The sequence below is a fragment of the Zingiber officinale genome, chromosome 1A (assembly GCF_018446385.1).
Source record: "Zingiber officinale cultivar Zhangliang chromosome 1A, Zo_v1.1, whole genome shotgun sequence".
In the NCBI taxonomy this organism is placed as follows: Eukaryota; Viridiplantae; Streptophyta; class Magnoliopsida; order Zingiberales; family Zingiberaceae; genus Zingiber; species Zingiber officinale.
This window is the reverse complement of record NC_055987.1, coordinates 179,542,481-179,562,262: the sequence shown is the minus strand read 5'-3', so window position 1 is coordinate 179,562,262 and position 19,782 is coordinate 179,542,481. Positions and strand designations below refer to the sequence as shown.

Here is a 19,782-nt window from a genome sequence, read left to right as displayed (position 1 = left end):
ATATGCAATCACCAAAATGCATCAATCATAAAGAATGCAATCCGTGCATATAATGCAATATGACATGGTCACCCCTGTCAACCAGTCAGCCATCTCACACACAATAGTGAGACCGAGTGGGTAGGGCTGTGACACCGTGCACTCTGCCATCACTGCCCCTGAAGAGTGACCGAGTGGACGGGATGCTGTCGGAGTACACCTATCCTCCTACCTCAAACATAGTGAGGGAGCGCAATGCTCTCATCTCCCGGTACGCGATGACGGGGAGGGATCCCGGCTGCAACCCCGCTGTATCGTGCTACCCATGAGCACCCTGGTGGTGCACCACCGAGCAACCTGCCATACACACCCTGAGTGCTATGCCACTACCCATGCAGTGGTCACGCTGTGTGCAGGCCCTCATGTAGCCGGCCGACGAGCTCAACAATAATGGAGTCGTCAATCGCCCAGCATGCAATCATGCAATATGGTGCGTGCGGCTACAATATGTCATATCTGAACATATCCTCCTCCATATGCGTAGGTGCTAATACAACAAATGCATATGTCTAACAATGATATAAGCAACGCAAATCCAACATCATATAACAAGTATCTCCAGCAACTAATCAAGTATAGATAAGTATCATAAATATCCATCTCTATGAACATATATACACATGGCAAAAGATAAAAGCATCCAGTTCTAAAGTAAAGCAACTAATAGAAGAAGCATGTGATAGGTATCAACTAAGCTAAGACCAGGTAAGAGATAAATCTACCATCTACCACTAGTAATTATATATAAACTATACATATCATAAGACAGTATCAAAAGATAAGTCAAAGGGTACCCGTCTCAAATAGAAGGTACAATCAAGCAATCCAAGGTCGAGACGCTCGTCTCGAATCAGAGTCCTGTGTCAACAAACAATATATATTTTTTATTTAGCTAAATTCAAATGAATAGCTAAATAAAATCCCTAAAACTAAATTAGGGCAAAACCCTAATCAACACAACCTCAATCTACATAATTAAATCTAATGGTTAATTAGGATTAGTTACCTAATTCCTAATCACCAATTAGATTATAAATCCAACGGTTGACTAGGGTTAATTACCCTGACCCTAACCATTCCATTAGATTAATTCTACACACAATCAACAACTAATTACAACATGTATCACCATCTAGATTAATCAAATCTAACCATGATCTACATCTAAAATCAAAAACTTACATACACTAATCAATCACTCTAATCATGTATCAACATCAATACACCTTACCTCAATCCCAGCTATTGTTGATGTTGGAACTAGGAGGCTGCTGGTTGGTGTGCTGTCGGAACCAAGAAAGGATCAAAGAACACCACAACACATAACAAAACTTCACAGCCACGCTTGTTGATCCACAACACTCAATTTCACCTCACAGCCCTCATCAATTGATCCACAACCGAGGATCGTCACTGCTGGAACCCAAGATCATCTTCGATCACCTCCAGAACACAGCCTCCCTGCTGGATTTCTTCCCTACCATTCGGATCAGGTGAGATCAAGATTGGAATCAATCGCATTACAACAGTTATAACAGGAATCAAGCAGGAATTCATTGATCAGATCAATATTGAAATCCAAGAATCAAACAACAGCTTATCTAACAACTAAATCTTACCTCACTGATCCCCAACGTCTCCAAATCCGTAACCTAATCCAACCGCAAAGAACATGAGACTCAAGAACAGAGAAGGATCGGCATCAAAGGGAAAGAAAGAAATGGGCGACTGTGCTAGGGCATGAGTTGGAGGAATAGAAGAAGAAGGTTCAGTTACTTACCACCGGAACCCTAATTGCCTCCTCCACACCGGCGATTGAGTGGATCTGGCTCGATTCAATAGCGTCGGCTCGTCCCCGTGAGAGAACCAGTGGCGAGGAGAAGAGATCAGAGCTAGAAGGAGAAGGGCCTAGGTTGGATCTGGGCTTACTAGGCGTCGATGCCGGTAGAGGAAGATTGCCGGAGGTTGAAGCTCCGTTCCTGTCGGCGCCGATTCGTCCGCGAGCGAGAGGTAGCGTGAGCAGAGGGGATCGGGGAAGGAGGAGTCGGCTTCGAGCAGAGGGGAGATCGGGGAAGGAGGAGTCGGCTTCGAGCAGAGGGGAGATCGGGGAAGGAGTTTGGGATCGGCGTTTTTGGGGAGGAAATAAAAAGAAAAGGAATTTATATAATAAAAACATTTCCTCCCTTAAACGGGTATCCCAAATACGCTTTATCTGAACCCACCGATCGATCCTCTCAAAACCCTCCGTACGAGCTTCAAAAAATTCTCAGAAAATTTCTAAAAATTCTGAAAAAAATCTATAAGGCTATTTTTGAAATAACCCTATTTATTTAAATTTTCCGAGATCTCACATAGTGAAGAAGCTTTGGAAGGTCAAGGGTGGTCAGATGCTAGACAATGGAAGTTCCTACGAGTCATGGATGACTTTAGGGTCGGGCAAAGAAACTCTAAACTCAAGTTCAAAGTTTAGGGTTGAGTAATTAATTAGCTCAATCGATTAGTCCAAGGCCAATCGATTAGGCTGATCGATTGGGAGGTTTTCGCCAAGCACAGTGAAATTTTGAATCGATTGACTAATCGATTAGGCTATATGTTAATCGAATAGGGTAATCGATTTAGTGTATTTTTGTGTGAGAATAGTAGGACTTGGAATCGATTAGGGGAATCAATTCAGGCTTCACCATCGATTAGGGTAATCGATTGAAGCCTGTTTGCGAGGGCATAATAGGTGCTGGAATCAATTGGGAAATTGATTGAAGAGATTCTTGTGAGAACAGAAAACTTCTGAATCAATTAGGTAATTGATAACAAACTGTCGAATCGATTGGTATCACTCACCAATTAATTAGTCAGGCAAAAGAGCCATTCTGTAGTTTTTGTATGGTTAAGCTAACATGACAATCGATTAAGGACAAGCATAATCTATTAGGAGGCATCGAAGAATCCCTAGCAAAGGAGTGTTCACAAAGATTTGAATAGAGACTTGGTTCAGCTAGTTCTTGTGTGTTTGGAGAAGCAGTAATGCTGCATTTTCCATCACCAAGAGACAATTTAAAGCAAGAAATGTGACAATCGATTAGGGACAAGCCTAATCTATTAGGAGGTGTTGAAGTATCCCTAGAAAAGGAGTTTTCACAAAGATTTGAATAGAGACTTGGTTCAGCTAGTTATTGGGTGTTTGGAGAAGATGTGATGCTGTATTTTCCATTACCAAGAGATAGTCTAAAGCAAGAAAGAGCAAACAACAGAAGGTTCCTCATTGTAAACCCTAAAAGTCATTCTTGATTATATTTGGTATTTGAGTTCTTATTTTCTTGTTATATTCTCGTGTTTGAGCTTGTACGATGTTTTTCACCTCTGGGAAGGAGTTTTTCATAGTACATCTGTGAGAGTGAAGAGTGGATCTTTGGATTAATCATCTCAAGGAGGTAGATACCAAGTAAAATGAAGATATTAAAATTGATTCAAGTTTTCCACTACAAATCAAGTTCAAAGAAGTGAACAAAGCTACTCCCCACCTCTAATTCTCTACATGTCCTAACATCGTTAACATTAATAGGTTGTTGATGGGTTATGGGCTCTTTAAGAGAATGGTCCCTGTAGGATGAACCTTGGGTATAAAAGGAGAAGGTTAATTTCAATTTGGGCATCTGACATCTTGCTGAAATCATTAAGCTTCTCCTTCCTCTCTTCTCTTCCCCATTGAGACAAGGAACTCCGTTTGTTGTTTGATCCCTACATTTGCTGCACTTACAAGAATTCATCTAGCGACAAGTAAAGAACAATGACTCTTGCATTGGATTTACGTTAACCCTCACTTGTCATTACGTTTGATTCATATGTTTTTGTTTCGATGTATCACTATTGTTTTCATGGAGATCTAAGAGGTGATATTGGAGAGGGGCAATATCTTGACAAGGGCCACATGGTTTAGGTGTAAAATTTTAGAGTTATAACATATAAACTGTTAGTGCAATCATGCTCTAGATGCGAAGTTTTAATGTTTGACAATTATTTAAGTTTAAGTAAGCAAGTTGGTTCTCACTTGTGTGATGAGTGCGCATGAAAAGTCCTTGCATGTTTAGTGATAAGATGCAAGGTAAGGAAAGTCTAAGAAGGCCGAGTATCAGATTCTTAGCGAGAAGAAGTATGTGTAGGTTAAAGACCAAATGCAAGACAAGGAAATTTTAAGAAGGTCGAGGGCTAGATTTTTGACGAAAGGAGAAAATTCGAGCAGATCATGAGGTCGGATGTAAGGGTAGATGAAGACCCAGAGATGAGGAAACTCTATATACAAAAGTTTAAAGAACAAGAGATTTATTTGACATGAGGTACTTGAGAAACGAGGGTAGACAAGTTTAAGTGAACTTCGGTCAATAGAATGATTGAAATCAGTGTATCGTTCAATTGGTAGCATTTAACAATCGATTGATACATTATAAATTTGGAGGGGTTTTGTACTCGAGGAGTTTGGGAGTGAATACCCTAATTTAGGGTTCAACAATGTATTACCAAGATAGAGCAATCGATTGCTGAATCAAAATCCTAAACTCTAAACCCTAAATTAAGGTTTTGTCACATCAATTGATTGATTATTCTCTTCAATCGCTTGATGGGCTAAACCCCAAATTCAGGGTTTGCATAGTTCTGTTAACAATCGATTACTGTGACTGTATCAATCTATTGCTAAACAATTTGGAGTGAGCAAAATGCCTCTAAATAAACTGGGTAGTTCGACTATCAATTATCAATCAATTGCTAAAGGAAGCAATCGATTGGTAGACAAGGTCAAGCAAGTAGAAGCTTCCCAAATCGATTGGCCAATTAGACTAGGCATTATCAATCGATTGACCAATTTGGTTGGGCATTAACAATCGATTGGTGATGACAAACACAGATTGATATTCAAATTTCAAGATGATCTTAGCCGACAATTTGGAGTTAGTCAATGGTCAACAATCAATCGATGGTTAATATCAATCGATTGATGGCGGTAAAAAAGCTATAGAAACAACTGGACTCAAAGTTATTTAAAAGAAGGTTTCTCAACAAAATTGAGGTGTTATTCGATTATGATTCTCTTACTCAACATCAGCTTCAAGCCTTCACTTGCAACCATCTTCAACTAATGAAGATCAGGAGTACTTTACTCAAATTGTAATTCTTCACAATATTATTTTTTAACAGAAATATCATAGACTTTAATTTTTAATAAACAATATAGCACATTAAATAAAAATAAAAGATTATGATATTTTTTTTATATATATTTAAAATAGTGTTATCTATTAAGTCCAAAATATTTATCATACTAATAATACACACTTATCCTTTAATAACAATAAATTATTATGGTCTTCCACCATAATGCATCAAATAATCATCATCTTAATAATAGTTTCCTCCCAAGTAAACAAAGAAAATTTTAGACTAATTTTTTACCATTCTAAAAATATATAATAATAAAAAAAGATAAAATTAAAAGTTATTCTTAATTATTAGAGCATCAACACTTGCACTGTGACGTGGATGCTACGAAGGAGCTCTCTCCCATAGTTGGAGAGAGCTCCTTCGTTGATTTCGAGGAAGTGTCTTCGTAATTTTGTTTTATTAATTTTGTTTATTAAATATTTTTTATTTTTTATAAAGAAATAAAAATATTAAAAATAAAAAAGATGAGAAATATGAAGGAGAGAATATTATAAAAATTTTATAAAATTTGTGAATTTAAATTTTATAAAAAATTAATTATATATAAGGTAAAATAGTAAGGAAAGGTAAGAAATATATAATGAAAATTATGAGACACGAACGAGTTATTGAGTGATTTCTTTAATACTGGAGAGGTATGTAAAATTTTTTACTTTTGATGCAATATGAATATGGTAGTAAAAGAACTCATGAAGAATTTTCACAACTGCGGATGCCCTTGGAATTGTTAAAAGATATTCTTACTTTTAAAAAGTTAAAATATTAGTCCACATATTTATTATATCAAAAATACCTTTATTCTATTGTTATGATTTCGATATTAGTTAGTTCAACATTAAATAATTATTATAATATTATGATAAAAAAAAATTAATCATGTTGAATAACATCATCTGATTCTCCAGAAATTTTCTATCAAAGACCCATCTTCAGAGCTAATATTTTACAGTGAAATCTCAAATTATAAATCCTTGATTTATTATTAGAAGATGACATTCTGCCCCGGGACTCTAATGTTATAGTAATTAATAAATAATTATTTGACTGTGAACTAAATAGCAGCCATTAAATAGCCATCATATAACATCTATTAAATGTTCCTGTAGCCTCCACTAAATAATATTTACTAAAATAATTTTTTTAATAATTTTAGCCTTTTATAAATAATATTGATTAAATTTAAATAATATTAACTAAGTTAGTAAAAAGAATTAATATAAAAATATTATATCTTATCAAGTTAAACTAAAAAGAAAATTATTTATTTTAACATTTCTTAATAGTTGTGATGTAATTGTTAAGGTGGCGTTTGGTTAAATGATGAGAATGATTATGAGTATGGATTTGATAGGAAGATGGAATGTGAATGGGAATGAGAATGAGAATGAAACCCACCTAGTTATATGTATTTGACTGATGCACATAAATTTAGAAACCATTCCTAAATTATCATTTTCAAACCCACAATCCAAACACTATCTTTTCCTATCATTTCATTCCTTAATTTCTAAATCCATCAACCAAATATTATAGCAACTGTTGATGCAATCGACCTAGGTTTGATCGGTACGATCATTGTTTTGATGTGTGTGTCAAAGAGTTTAAGTTAGGCTTTCATATGTGTTTGAGTCTTGTAGGACTTGGTGAAACACATATGAGGAGCTTAGTGCTGTTAAGCTTGGGAAGCTCATCCTAGGGCTCGGATCCTTGAGTCGGTGAAGGATGGTGTGGAAGACATCCGAGGGACCACCGGACGAGAAGTAACGGAGTGGAGCCGAGGGAAGTGGACTTCAAGGCAACGTGAAGGATGGTACGGAGAGGAACCGCGGGCTCGGGTGCATCTGAGGGACGAAGGCCGAGGAAGAGGACTTCAAGGGTGACTCCGGAGAGGAAGAGTGTGAGTGTGTAACATGGTGCAGTCCAATCGGTTGCAACTTTTAGCAGTCGACTACACCAATCGACTGCGCAGTCGACTGGCAGCGAACAGAAGCATTCTGTTCGCTCATTCGGCAGCGACTAGTCGACTGATAAAACATGCAGTCGACTGGTAAATGACCGTTGGCAGACCGTTGGTACTGCAAAGTAGTCGTTGGCTATCTCCAATGCTAGCACCAGTCGACTGATGGTTTTGCCAGTCGACTGCTGCCGAGATGAGTTGATATGATGATCAACTATTTCCTCTTATTTAAGGGAAGGTTTGGGGCTTGAAGGAGGTTACTCATGCTTGTTGAATAACTCTTTGTCATTGCCCAAAGCTTCCAAGCCTACTCTCTTCCTCCTAAACCTAAGTTCATCATTGTAAAGAGGAAGAGATCCTTTGTGAGAGGTTTGCTCCACCGAGAAGGAGAAAACTCTAGCCGGAGATTGCCGAGGATTGATCCACCGAAGGATCAAGGGCTCGTCCACCTCAAGGACACGCCGTGGAGTAGGAGCAAGCAATCTCCAAACCACGTTACATCGAGCTTGTTAGCGTTTGCTCTTACTTGTTTATTTTCATTGCTTTAGTTTTCATATTCCACTTGCGTAACTAACTTTTGTAGAAAAGAAAAGAAGTTGGGGGTGACCTAGCTATCCAACCCCCCTTCTAGCTGACCACCGATCGCTTACAAGTGGTATCAGAGCAAGGACACCCTTCAACAGACTAATCACCGAGAAGAGCACTTCATCAAAATGGTCGGCTCAAGCATTTATCCACCCAAATTCAAAGGGGACTTCTCTTGGTGGAAGAAGAGAATGGAGGTATTTTTCGAAACCGATTTTGACATAATACTAATCATGGAAAATGGTTTTAAAGTGCCTAGGGATCAAGACAATAAGATACTTGAGAAAACAAGGTGGAGCAAGAAACAAAAGGAAGAACATTTAGCGAATTCTAAGGCCATACATCATCTACACAATGTTCTTCCCCAACAAGAAATAACAAGGGTTGGAACCTACTCAAGCGCCAAGGAGTTATGGGAAAAGCTAGTGGAGCTTCATGAAGGGACATCGGAAGCGAAATTGGCAAGAAGAGACCTCCTTCGAACTCAACTCAACAATATCAAGCTTGAGAAAGGAGAAAAGGTATCAATTTTACATTCTAGAATTAAGGAAATTATTAATGGGCTAACAAGTGTAGGTGAGACACTTTCAAATCGAGACATGATGATGAAAGCCCTAAATGCTTTCCCAAGAACCAAAACTTGGAACTCCATTGTAGATTCATACTACATATCAAAGGACCTAGAGAAATTCTCTCTAGATGAACTCTTCTCAATAATGGAGCTTCATGAAACAAGAGTGGAAGGGTTAGATGGAGAAGCTCATAGATCAAGAGGAGTAGCCCTTATGGCAAACAAGGGAAAGGGGAAGAAGAAGAAAGCTCCATCTCCATTATCTTCCGATTCCGAAGAATCAAGCGCTTCAATGGATAGCGATCAAGAGGCGTATATGGTAAGGAAAATGAGAAGGGCATTTAAAAAGTTTTCATCTAACAAAACCCATGCAAGGAAAAGCTCAAGAAGCAAAAGTAGAACAAGGAGGGTCATTTGCTACAATTGCCAATGAGAATGACACATAAGAGATGATTGTCCTCTCTTGAAGAGGAAGGAAGGGAAGAAGAGGGAGGAGAAGAAGACAAAAGAAAAGGGGAAGAAGGCTCAAAACCTAAAAGCAACGTGGGATGATCCTTCATCATCATCGGAGGAAGAAGAGCACCATGTAGTCAATTTTGCACTAATGGGAATTGATGATATAGCCTCCACCTCATCCGAAAATGAAGAGGAAAAGAGCTCAAGTGAAGATGAAGAGGGGAGCTCAAGTGAAGGGGGAGGTCAAACTTCGGATTCGGACTTCTCGGTAAGTGAGGTACATAATCTTCCTCCCCATATTTTAATCAAAATTATTTCAAATACAAATGATGATTTGTTTAAAGCTAAAAGGAAAAATAAATCCTTGAAAAATGATATTTGCATGCTTGAATAAAGATTAGAATCCATGTGCTTTAAGGACAACAATATGCATGATTGTTCTAATTCTTCAAATGATTTATGTTTAGAAGAAGAAAATAGGAAATTAAGGGAAAAGGTAGAATACCTTACCAATGTCCTTAGAAAATTTGAAATTGGCTCTAAAACCCTAAACATAATCATTGGGAGCCAAAGGGCAAGTTTTAAGAAAAATGGGTTAGGATACAATGAACCCAACAATGAAAAGACCTACCATTGTCTACTTGCTAGGGGGCAATCAAAAACCAAGACTATGATAGAAAATGGATCCCCAAGGAATATTTGGTTAACCCAATTAGAAAGAATTTCTATTGGGTGCTAAAATCAATCCTCAAGGGTTAGAGGATTTTAGGTCAAGTCAACCATAAGAAATAATTATTCAAATATTTGAAAGATGGTTGACTTGAAACCTTAAGGAGGAACACTTAGCCTTGATAGAAAGTCATGATCAAGGGGGGCTAAGTAGAGGTTACCATTATACCTTATCTCACAATGACTTGTATGATTTTCCAACCATAAATGTGAGATAATTGGGTGATACTAATAATTCACTTATGCTTATGGCATTTTGATGAGTTATGTGATGTATCAATTTTTAGTGATCATAGGCCAATTATGGGGAAAGCAAATGTTTAATTAATGAACATCTTGCCCATAGATCATAGTTGGACATTTCAAATATTTTGAAAACAATTCTATGTTTTATTTACAGTGGATAGTTATTTTGAAACATATGAATTCAAAACTAGGGTTTAAGTTGATACAAACTTGAGTATTTTTCAAGGTGTTTGAGTTTTTATTAAAACTTCAAAAATATGATGAATTTTCATGGAAACATATTTTTCTTTATTAAAGAACATTATAAGAAATATGTGTTCAAAATTTCATGATTTTTTGAATTTTCTAGAATTTTCTATGCATTTCTGAAGTTGGCTGTAAAATGTTGAAATTCGGGTTGGTCTGTGCCAGTCGACTGCTATCTGTCGCAGTCAACTGGTAGCTGTTTTCCAGCACCTTCAAGAGCTGGTTTTGGGTATTTTTAAGTCCACATTGATAGCATAGTATGTGTACATGTTTGGTACAATTTTTGATGGTGTCAAAGGGGGAGAAATGTGAAGGTTTACGTTAGAAACCTAATTGTGTGCAAAATTTGAAAATTAAGGTTGAAGAACATATGTTAAGGGGGAGCTTGGGAATTATACTTCATGTTTACATATTGCTTTTAATTTTCATGTTGTTGTTAATACCTAACTTAAACATATTGCCACACATCAAAAAGGGGGAGTTTATTGATGCAATCAACCTAGGTTTGATTGGTACGATCATTGTTTTGATATGTGTATCAAAGAGTTTAAGTTAAACTTTCATATGTGTTTGATATGCGTGTTTGAGTCTTGCAGGACTTGGTGAAACACACATGAGGAGCTTAGTTCTGTTAAGCTTGGGAAGCTCATCTTAGGGCTCGGATCCTTGAGTCGGTGAAGGATGGTGTGGAAGACATCCGAGGGATCGCCGGACGAGGAGCAACGGAGTGGAGCCGAGGGAAGTAGACTTCAAGGCAACGTGAAGGATGACACGGAGAGTAGCCGCAGGCTCGGGTGCATCTGAGGGATGAAGGCCGAGGAAGATGACTTCAAGGGTGACTCCGAAGAGGAAGAGTGTGAGTGTGTAACAAGGTGCAGTCCAGTCGATTACAACTTTTAGCAGTCGACTGCACCAGTCGACTGCATGTTTTAGCAATCGGCTGCACCAGTCGACTGACAGCGAACAAAAGCATTCTGTTCGCTCATTCGGCAGCGACTAGTTGACTGATAAAATATACAGTCGATTGGTAAATGACCGTTGGCAGACCGTTGGTGCTGCAAAGTAGCCGTTGGCTACCTCCAACGCTAGCACCAGTTGACTGATGGTTTTGCCAGTCGACTGGTGCCGAGATGAGTTGATATGATGATCAACTCTCTTCTCTTATTTAAGGGAAGCTTTGGGGCTTGAAGGAGGTTACTCATGCTTGTTGAATAACTCCTTATCATTGCCTAAAGCTTCCAAGCCTACTCTCTTCCTCCTAAACCTAAGTTCATCATTGTAAAGAGGAAGAGATCCTTTGTGAGAGGTTTGCTCCACCGAGAAGGAGAAAGCTCTAGCCGGAGATTGCCGGGGATTGATCCACCGAAGGATCAAGGGCTCGTCCACCTCAAGGACACGCCGTGGAGTAGGAGCAAGCAATCTCCGAACCATGTTACATCGAGCTTGTTAGCGTTTTCTCTTACTTGTTTATTTTCATTGCTTTAGTTTTCGTATTCCGCTTGCGTAACTAACTTTTGTAGAGAAGAAAAGAAGTTGGAGGTGACCTAGTTATCCAACCCCCCTTCTAACTAGCCACCGATCGCTTACAGCAACTACTTTGCTATCACAAATAAGAATATTTATAGAAAATAATATTAATAAAGTATTTTCTAAAAAAATGAATACTCTTTTAATTATTAAAAGCATCCTTCTTCCAACATTAGTATTCGTTTATATCTAATGCACAGTGTAAAAAAATTGCTAAGCGATAGACGGGTGGTTACCTGCCACTTAGCGCATGGGGACCTAGGCGGCCCTAGATAGAATTTTTTTTTCAATAATTTATCAAAGGACGCATGTAGAGATATAAATTTATCAAAAGACATACATTACTTTGGTATTTACCAAATAACTCACATTTTTAAGTGTATTTCATATTTTATCTTTTTGACAAGTTTGACTTTTTTCTTTTTACTGTCGTTTCTCACTCTCTCTTCTATTTACTTTTTCCTATGCATGCAACCAATCTAATTTTTCCTCTCTTCTCTTTTCTTCTCTTTCCTCTCTTTTTTTTCTATGTGTGCATGCATAACATAAGCCTGATATATAAATCATATCAGGCCTACAACATTAAGAGTTTAGTTGATTTTTTGATAACATTATAATACATTTGGAGACGTCGAAATAATCAATAGATGATATTTTTGAATTCTTTGCAACCCCATAAATCAACAGAGACCGATCCATTATTTATTTCAGTTTCTACGGAGGTGTAACTTGTAATAATGATGAATTGGTAAAAATCCTCATGTGTGAGCCTGATATGATTCATATCAGGTCCAACGTATGAGGATTGTTTTACTGATTCTTTTTTATTATATTTTAACATCTTTTAGAAGTTAAAATAAATAATAGATAGCATATTTGAACTCTTTGCAACATAAAAAATCCACAGGAACTAAAATAGGTGCAATCAGAGCTTTCTAAACCCATCAGTGGGTTTTGATCAAAACTCACTAATCTACCTAGAGATCTCAGATTGCAGCCATTTCATGTCCTGTGGATTTATAAAATTGCAAGAAGTCCAAATATATTTTCCATTGTTATTTTTGGTATTCTTAGTGGTGGACCAGAGGTTTTGAAAAACTTAAATCTCTCTCTCTCTCTCTTTTTTTTTTCTGTTGTTAGGCCTGATATGAGGAGATATCAGGCCCATCAGTGGGCTACCTGCCACTTAGCGCATGGGCACCTAGGCGGCTCTAAATAGAATTTTTTTTGGTAAAATCCTATCACAAGTAGGATTTTTCTGATAAATAGAATTCTACCGAATCAATCAACGGGTTGATCTGGTAGAATTCTGTTTGTCACAGTAAAGATGCTGCTCTTCGATGAAGAACAAGGAGAGAAAAAAAGAGGAAGAAGGGATGACTACCTGAAGAGGAAGGGACGGTTAGAGGAAAAGGTGACTGCTGCGAGGTAAACGAAAACCTAAAATTTAAAGTTTAAAATGGTTCAAAAATCGAAATATAAACCTATTTTATTGCCACAATCGATTGATAGGAACTCATCAATTGATTCACAATGTTCAATCTATTGGCCAATCAATTTCTTCAGTTTCTCGTGAAATTTATGTAAATCGATTCGACAATCGATTGGAGATGTTCAATCGATCGGCCAATCAATTCAGCAAACTTCTATTCTCATGAAAAAAACTCATCCGAATCAATTGAACACTTTTAATCAATTGGCTAATTAATTCGGAAAGCTTCTGTTTCTCGTGAAATTCATATGTTTAATTGATCGATCAAACGATTCGGTAGATTTTTTTATAAAATAATCCGACACCCCCACTTAAGTGGCGCTTAGCTGCCTAATGCAGTGATGTCTACTGATATCGCCTTGGCGAAGACGGGGCGGTGAGCGGCTGCCTTGCTAGGCGGTCCTAGACTGTACCTTTTAGAACACAGCTAGTGCGGTGAATAGTTGTCATCTAACTAAATTAAAATAAATCTACAACTTTAGCTTCAAAAATAAGGAAATGGAGTTAAATGGAAATTATAGATCTCCAAGATCATTTCAAGTTTACCTTCAAAAATAAGGAAATGGAGTTAAAAATCTCCAAGATCCAAAATGCGATCCTTCTGTGCATAAGAAATTTTTTAAAAAACGGTCATAAAGAATTTGAAAAAATCACCAATATATTAATATATTATCATAAACGGCTATCTTAATATTCGCAAGCTCTTTCACAGCTAGATCCCATGTTTAACGTTCTACACTGGAACAGCTCACTGCTGACCGATTAAAAATAAATAATTAAATAAATAAATATGATTTCCATTAAAGTTTAATTAGGGCACCCGTATTAATACGAATTAGTCCTCATTATTTATTAATATCAATATTAATATCTATATTTATTTAATATCAATATTCATTATTTATAGATTCCATTGTCCGCTATATCCTTACTCTCCAATTAGCCGGCGAAGTTGTCGGCGACAATGTGAATTGGTCGCCGGCGAAGTTGTCGGACGCAAAGAAGCCGTCCAAATCGCCGTAGAACTCGTTTCTCTTTGCGATCACATCTCGTCCGCTGCGCCTGCACCCGCAGTGAAACAGAATCCAGAAAAGTGCGCGCGGGGCAAGCGATCTCTTTGTCATCGCACTAATAACCATTACCCTTTAATATACGCACTAACGACTAGCAGCCGCCATTAAACTAATCAAATCCCTTCCCTTCTCTCTCTCTCTCTCTCTCTCTCTATCTCTCGGTCCTGCGTTCTGTTCCAATTTGTTCTCAGATCACAATCGCTGCTCTTCTTCTTCGATCGTTGCTTGATCCTTTCTCAGTGACATAGAGATTAGGCGTGTTCTTGGAGGGAGGAGAAGGTTGAAAGAGAGACGAGGGCGAAGATGGCGTTTTGGAGCGGCGGATTTCTCAACAACGAGCTCTCGAGGAAGACAGCCGTCTTCGGGCTCAGGCTGTGGGTGGTCATCGGCATCTGCGTCGGCGCCGCCATCGTCCTTGTCCTCTTCTTTTTCTCCCTTTGTCTCACCTCATGCTGCCGCCGCCGCCGCCGCCGTCGCTCCCCTACCATCTCTACCTCCTCTCCCCCAAGTAAGAAGCCGCAGAAACCCCTCAAGCAGCACCTCCAGGATCCAGCCCCTACCCTCTCCAAGGACGTCGCCGAGATCCACCACTACAACCAACCGGCCGCTTCCGATGTCCGGATCGACGTCGGCAAGCCTAACTACCCTGTCGTGCTTGCTGATCAACGTCATCAGGAAAGCAACAACAACAACCGTCACCAACCGAGGCCTCCGGCAGGTCCACCGTCCGCATCCACCACGGGGACGGCCAGCGGAGAGACCACCGGCACCCCTTCCTCCACGGGAGGAGGAGGAGGAGGAGGGGGGCCGCCGGAGGTATCGCATCTGGGGTGGGGGCACTGGTATACGCTGCGGGAGTTGGAGGAGGCTACAGATGGGTTGGCCCCAGACAACGTAATCGGGGAAGGAGGCTACGGCATCGTGTACCGCGGGGTGCTCGCCGATAACACCACCGTCGCCATCAAGAATTTGCTCAATAATAGGTTAATGCTTGATTCTCAAATAGGATCCATCATTTTCTCTTTGACTTCACCTTAATTTTCAGATTTCGGCCCTTGTTCTACTCGCATGCATGCGTAGTATATTGCCCTCCTGATCTTGCATGCCATTTAGATGCTTATCATCTCTGCTGGATACTGATCTATTCAGTAGAATTTTCTGGTTATTCTTCCGTAGAAATTGTTTCTCCTTCTGAAAAAGTAGTTTAATTGTAAAAGCTCTAATTCGTTCCATGAGATGATATCGGTTGGTAGTCAGTGGAGCAAAAGGCTTGTCATTTTACCCTAAACTTATCCTTCCCTTTCAATTTTATCAGGGGCCAAGCAGAGAAGGAATTCAAAGTGGAGGTGGAAGTGATTGGGCGTGTTCGCCACAAGAATCTTGTTAGATTGCTTGGATACTGTGTTGAGGGCGCATATAGGTATCCACTTTGTTTGTTCCTTCAATTCTAAGTGTTTCCCCCCTGCAGTTCTTCACTTGCTTAAGATAGAATTATCATGATGAATGCCCATGCTTACATTTTGCTAGGATGCTAGTCTACGAATATGTAGATAATGGCAATCTGGAGCAGTGGCTTCACGGAGATGTTGGAGAAGTGAGTCCACTGACATGGGATATTAGGATGAACATAATTCTTGGAACTGCAAAAGGGTATGCCTCTTAATGCATTGTATCCCTCCTTTCAACTTGTCTAAGAGCTTTATCAGCAACATTTCATGTTGGCGTATGCATTTATTAATGGGATTTCTTTCATGAAGCATATTTTCATTACTAAATTTGTTTTTGAAGTGTTCAAGTGTCAGATCATTTCCGCAAGTATAAAAATCACACAATGATGACATTGTCAATCACGATTTTGGAAGCTGACCGATATCTGATAATAGTTCTTTCAGTTGTGCATTTCTAAAGAATTCTAGAGGATCTAATACCATCTGGGGAGTTCAAAAATTTTCTCCAAATCAAATTAGTTGGACACTAATCCAAGGCTACTTGAAATAACTGCACCAATTCAGTGGTGGAAATCATACATTTTCAAAATTTTGTTTTATTTGACATTTTCAAGTTCTTACTAGCAATCTTATGAAGTTTCTTATGGCAGTATTTTATTTTATTTTTTTGTAAATTCCAATCCTGTGTAATCAGTTGGTCTTGCATCATTTAGGTCAGATTCCTTGCAAAGTAGAAAATGAAAGGAATGAGTTGTTACAAAATCTTAAGCCTTAACCAGAAAATCTTTTGGTGATAAAATCTTTTTAGGCATCATTGATCATGCAGCATTTTAGTTCTATTAACTTGATGTTAACATTACTATATATCCTAACTACTGTAATCCTTACAGCTTAGCCTATCTTCATGAGGGACTTGAACCAAAGGTAGTGCACAGAGATATTAAAGCTAGCAACATTCTACTCGATCAACATTGGAATGCCAAAGTCTCAGATTTTGGGCTTGCAAAGCTCTTGTGCTCGGAAAGGACTTATGTGACGACTCGTGTTATGGGGACTTTTGGGTGAGTTTCACCTTACACTTCACTGAAGGTTATTGTTTAAAGAAGCAAGTCTGTTGCGATCCTAATTTTGTGTTTCAGTTATGTGGCTCCAGAATATGCTAGTACCGGTATGCTGAACGAGAGAAGTGATATTTATAGCTTTGGGATCCTTATAATGGAAATTGTAACAGGAAGGTCTCCTGTTGATTATACAAGACCGCCCGGAGAGGTTGCCTTTTCACAGAATGCTAGTTTTCAATCAAAGTTTGGTTTGTTGATGGAGAAATTGAAATACATGTTACATTGTCCATCGTAGGTGAATTTGATTGACTGGTTGAAGACCATGGTCGGCGAAAGAAGATCGGAGCAAGTGGTGGATCCTAAGATGCCGGAGAAACCATCTGCAAAAGCACTCAAAAGGATTCTTCTAGTCGCTCTCCGTTGCATTGACCCTGATTCACATAAACGGCCAAAAATGGGGCATGTCATTCATATGCTCGAAATGGATGACTTATTAGGTCGTGAGGTATAAGAAATTCTATCCTAATTCATTGTTAAATGCATGAAACATTCAAAGGCTAATGTGGTACCCCTTTCCATGATCATCCTAGGAACGCAAGATGGGCGGGGAATCATCTGCTGCTCAACCATCAAAGGGGTACGCCAGAGAAGAAGGTAGCTTTCACAAACGTGACCACAGATACAGATGACGATGAATTGACTAGACAAGAACAAGGTGGCCATGATCACTTACCATTTCTTTTCTTAACATCGATTTATCTCCATGACTGACACATATTGAGTGCATTGGAGGTCATTCATTACCTTTAACAACACTTCATGTTCAATAACCATACTCTGCTTCAACTTTTAAATCGGCAGGTGAGCAGTCTCAAAGTGCAGCATCTTCTTCCGTTGCCCCAGCTCAGCGCAACAACTAGGTGATCACACATCATTCAAATCCGTAAATCGACTTGCTTGTAGATCCTTTTCTTCGTGTGGGCCTTACGTTGTACGTACTCATTGCATGCATGTGCTTGAGCTGCGGCGTTCCCCCCTGTTTATTGTCCGTAATACATTGTAGACTTGGGCCATATTTATTCAGTATCAAGGTTTGTATAATTCCATAGTTTAAAATAGTGATATGTTTCGGTAACTTTTAAAATATAACATATATTAATCAAAATTACTTGACCGGCGTTTTACTGCAACTTGCGAATCCCATCGACTGCAGCAACAGCTATAAGCAAATAGCTGTATCGCTTTGGTCCAGTCGATCCAGTTGTTAATTCATTTAATAGCCAGCGCTCAGCGAGTGGGTTGGGGTGTGTGTATTCATAGCTTAACCACCCACCCGGACTCTGGGTTCTGGGCACATGCAGGCACGTGAAAGGGTTTTGAATCCTGAAGTCTTCTTCTTCCAACGGATGAGCCAGTTGGAAAATAAAACGAGGAGAACAATAGTCATTGGGATAAATGAAAGCATCTACTACAGAAACATTTATTATAATAAAAATAAAAAATAAAAATAACTAATGTGGGACGGGCAACGAATGGACATCCGACGAGCAATGAGTGGGAGAGGGATGGGAAATAAACATGATTTCGTACCCATGCAAAGGATTAAAGATATATGCATGGATCTATCCAATTTTTAGTGGGTTAAATTTAGGCAAAAAAAATCAATTCGTAGATGGATTCATGATACAACAGTCTTCTTTCAGGTAATCGTTGGTTTTGTAATTGGAAAATGATGCTATGATTTTTATGTGAATCCATGAAAAAAAAAATTCTCTGGGTAAAACGAGAGAGAGAGAATGAATGGTCCTGACAGCTACTGACCAACTATGACAGCGATGCTGTAAATAATTAATAGCTTGAGGTACGTTGTGAACTCGCGATCTATTCACGGCCGCTGCAGCGTCGTGAGGTTGCAGCGTTGCTGCTGCAGCCTCTCCACTCTCCAGACAATTTTGATGAATGAAGAGATAATTTTCTTCATTAATTAGACTAAGGAAAGGATGTAATTTATCTTTAGTGGATCACTTTTTATCTAATTTTTAATCAACTTGAAATCAGACGACAGATAAAATCTTTACTCACACGAAGATGAAAAAAATCACCAAAAACCACGCACAGCTAATCAAACGTCTTGACCATGAGTCTCAATCACGGGTCGCAGCCACGGCCACTTTTCCCTTTCCCTTTCCCCGTTTTGGTTTCTTTTGAAATTAAAGCAATAGTGATACATCAAATAATATCGAATGATGCATCATATTTAAGGTTACATTGAAAAAACGAAACCAGCATCGTAAGAGCTATTATTTTTTATATGTCGTCGGATCGTCTGCCCGATCGGATAACAACCAGAGTTCCTCGTAATGAGCGGAAGAAAATGAAGAAGTTCCAATCATCTAAATCAAACTTCTTCCTTATATACTCAGCGTCCATCCTACAAGAACAGTTTACATAAAACTCATATCCATTAATGATCTATTAATATTAATGAATCTATATATATTCATTTAGCTTAAATCCCTTTCATGCATCATAGATCACTTAATAATAAAGTTAATTTTCTTAATAATAAAATCATTGTGCATTGTTATTAATTAGTCTACCAAACAGTCTTAATCCTCCAATCTTCCACTTGAACTATACATGATACCGTATATATTAGACAATATCTTAGTTAAAGTTCAACATGTCAAAACTTTATAAATTAAATATCCGTTTAAACAATCTGACCAATTAACTTAATTAATATAAGACTATAGAAGTCAGAGTTATTATAACGGTAACAAAATCCAATAATAATCATGGTAATAATTTTATTAATGATATAGATCAAATGTAGATATGTAGTACAACAATAACACAAAATGTGATTTGTACATGCTCATTCTAAGTCCTTATGACCCAAATTGTGTACAAATCATATTTATTAATACCTTATACTAAATCACAATGATAAATCATGATTCAATCTTATGATTTAAAATAGAGTCTTACATCACATTTACAAATACCGTATGCAAAAATCACAGTAGAAAATCGTGATGTCTTTGTGTCACAAAGTCAAAATCTCATATACATGTAAAAACTTTAGTGCGTACAATAAGCCAAAAATTTCATAGTTGGAAGCTTCATAGCATGTTATAA

The 19,782-nt window shown here is 38.3% G+C and overlaps 1 protein-coding gene across 1 annotated transcript; it reads left to right on the top strand.

The window, feature by feature from the left end:
- Nucleotides 1-14,207: 14,207 nt before the first annotated feature.
- Nucleotides 14,208-17,759, top strand: LOC122038533 (probable serine/threonine-protein kinase At1g01540). Its single transcript, XM_042598327.1, has 8 exons — nucleotides 14,208-15,115; nucleotides 15,448-15,552; nucleotides 15,660-15,782; nucleotides 16,471-16,641; nucleotides 16,720-16,849; nucleotides 16,937-17,146; nucleotides 17,232-17,356; nucleotides 17,503-17,759. Exons 1-7 carry the CDS (start codon nucleotides 14,436-14,438, stop codon nucleotides 17,328-17,330), a joined length of 1,518 nt encoding a protein of 505 aa, XP_042454261.1. The 5' UTR covers nucleotides 14,208-14,435; the 3' UTR covers nucleotides 17,331-17,356; nucleotides 17,503-17,759.
- The last annotated feature ends 2,023 nt before the right edge of the window (nucleotides 17,760-19,782 follow it).

Coding starts and splice junctions, on each gene's coding strand:
- LOC122038533 (XM_042598327.1), top strand. CDS start 14,436: ATGGCGTTTTGGAGCGGCGGATTTCTCAACAACGAGCTCTCGAGGAAG. Junction 15,116..15,447: donor AAGAATTTGCTCAATAATAG/GTTAATGCTTGA, acceptor CAATTTTATCAG/GGGCCAAGCAGAGAAGGAAT. Junction 15,783..16,470: donor ATTCTTGGAACTGCAAAAGG/GTATGCCTCTTA, acceptor TAATCCTTACAG/CTTAGCCTATCTTCATGAGG.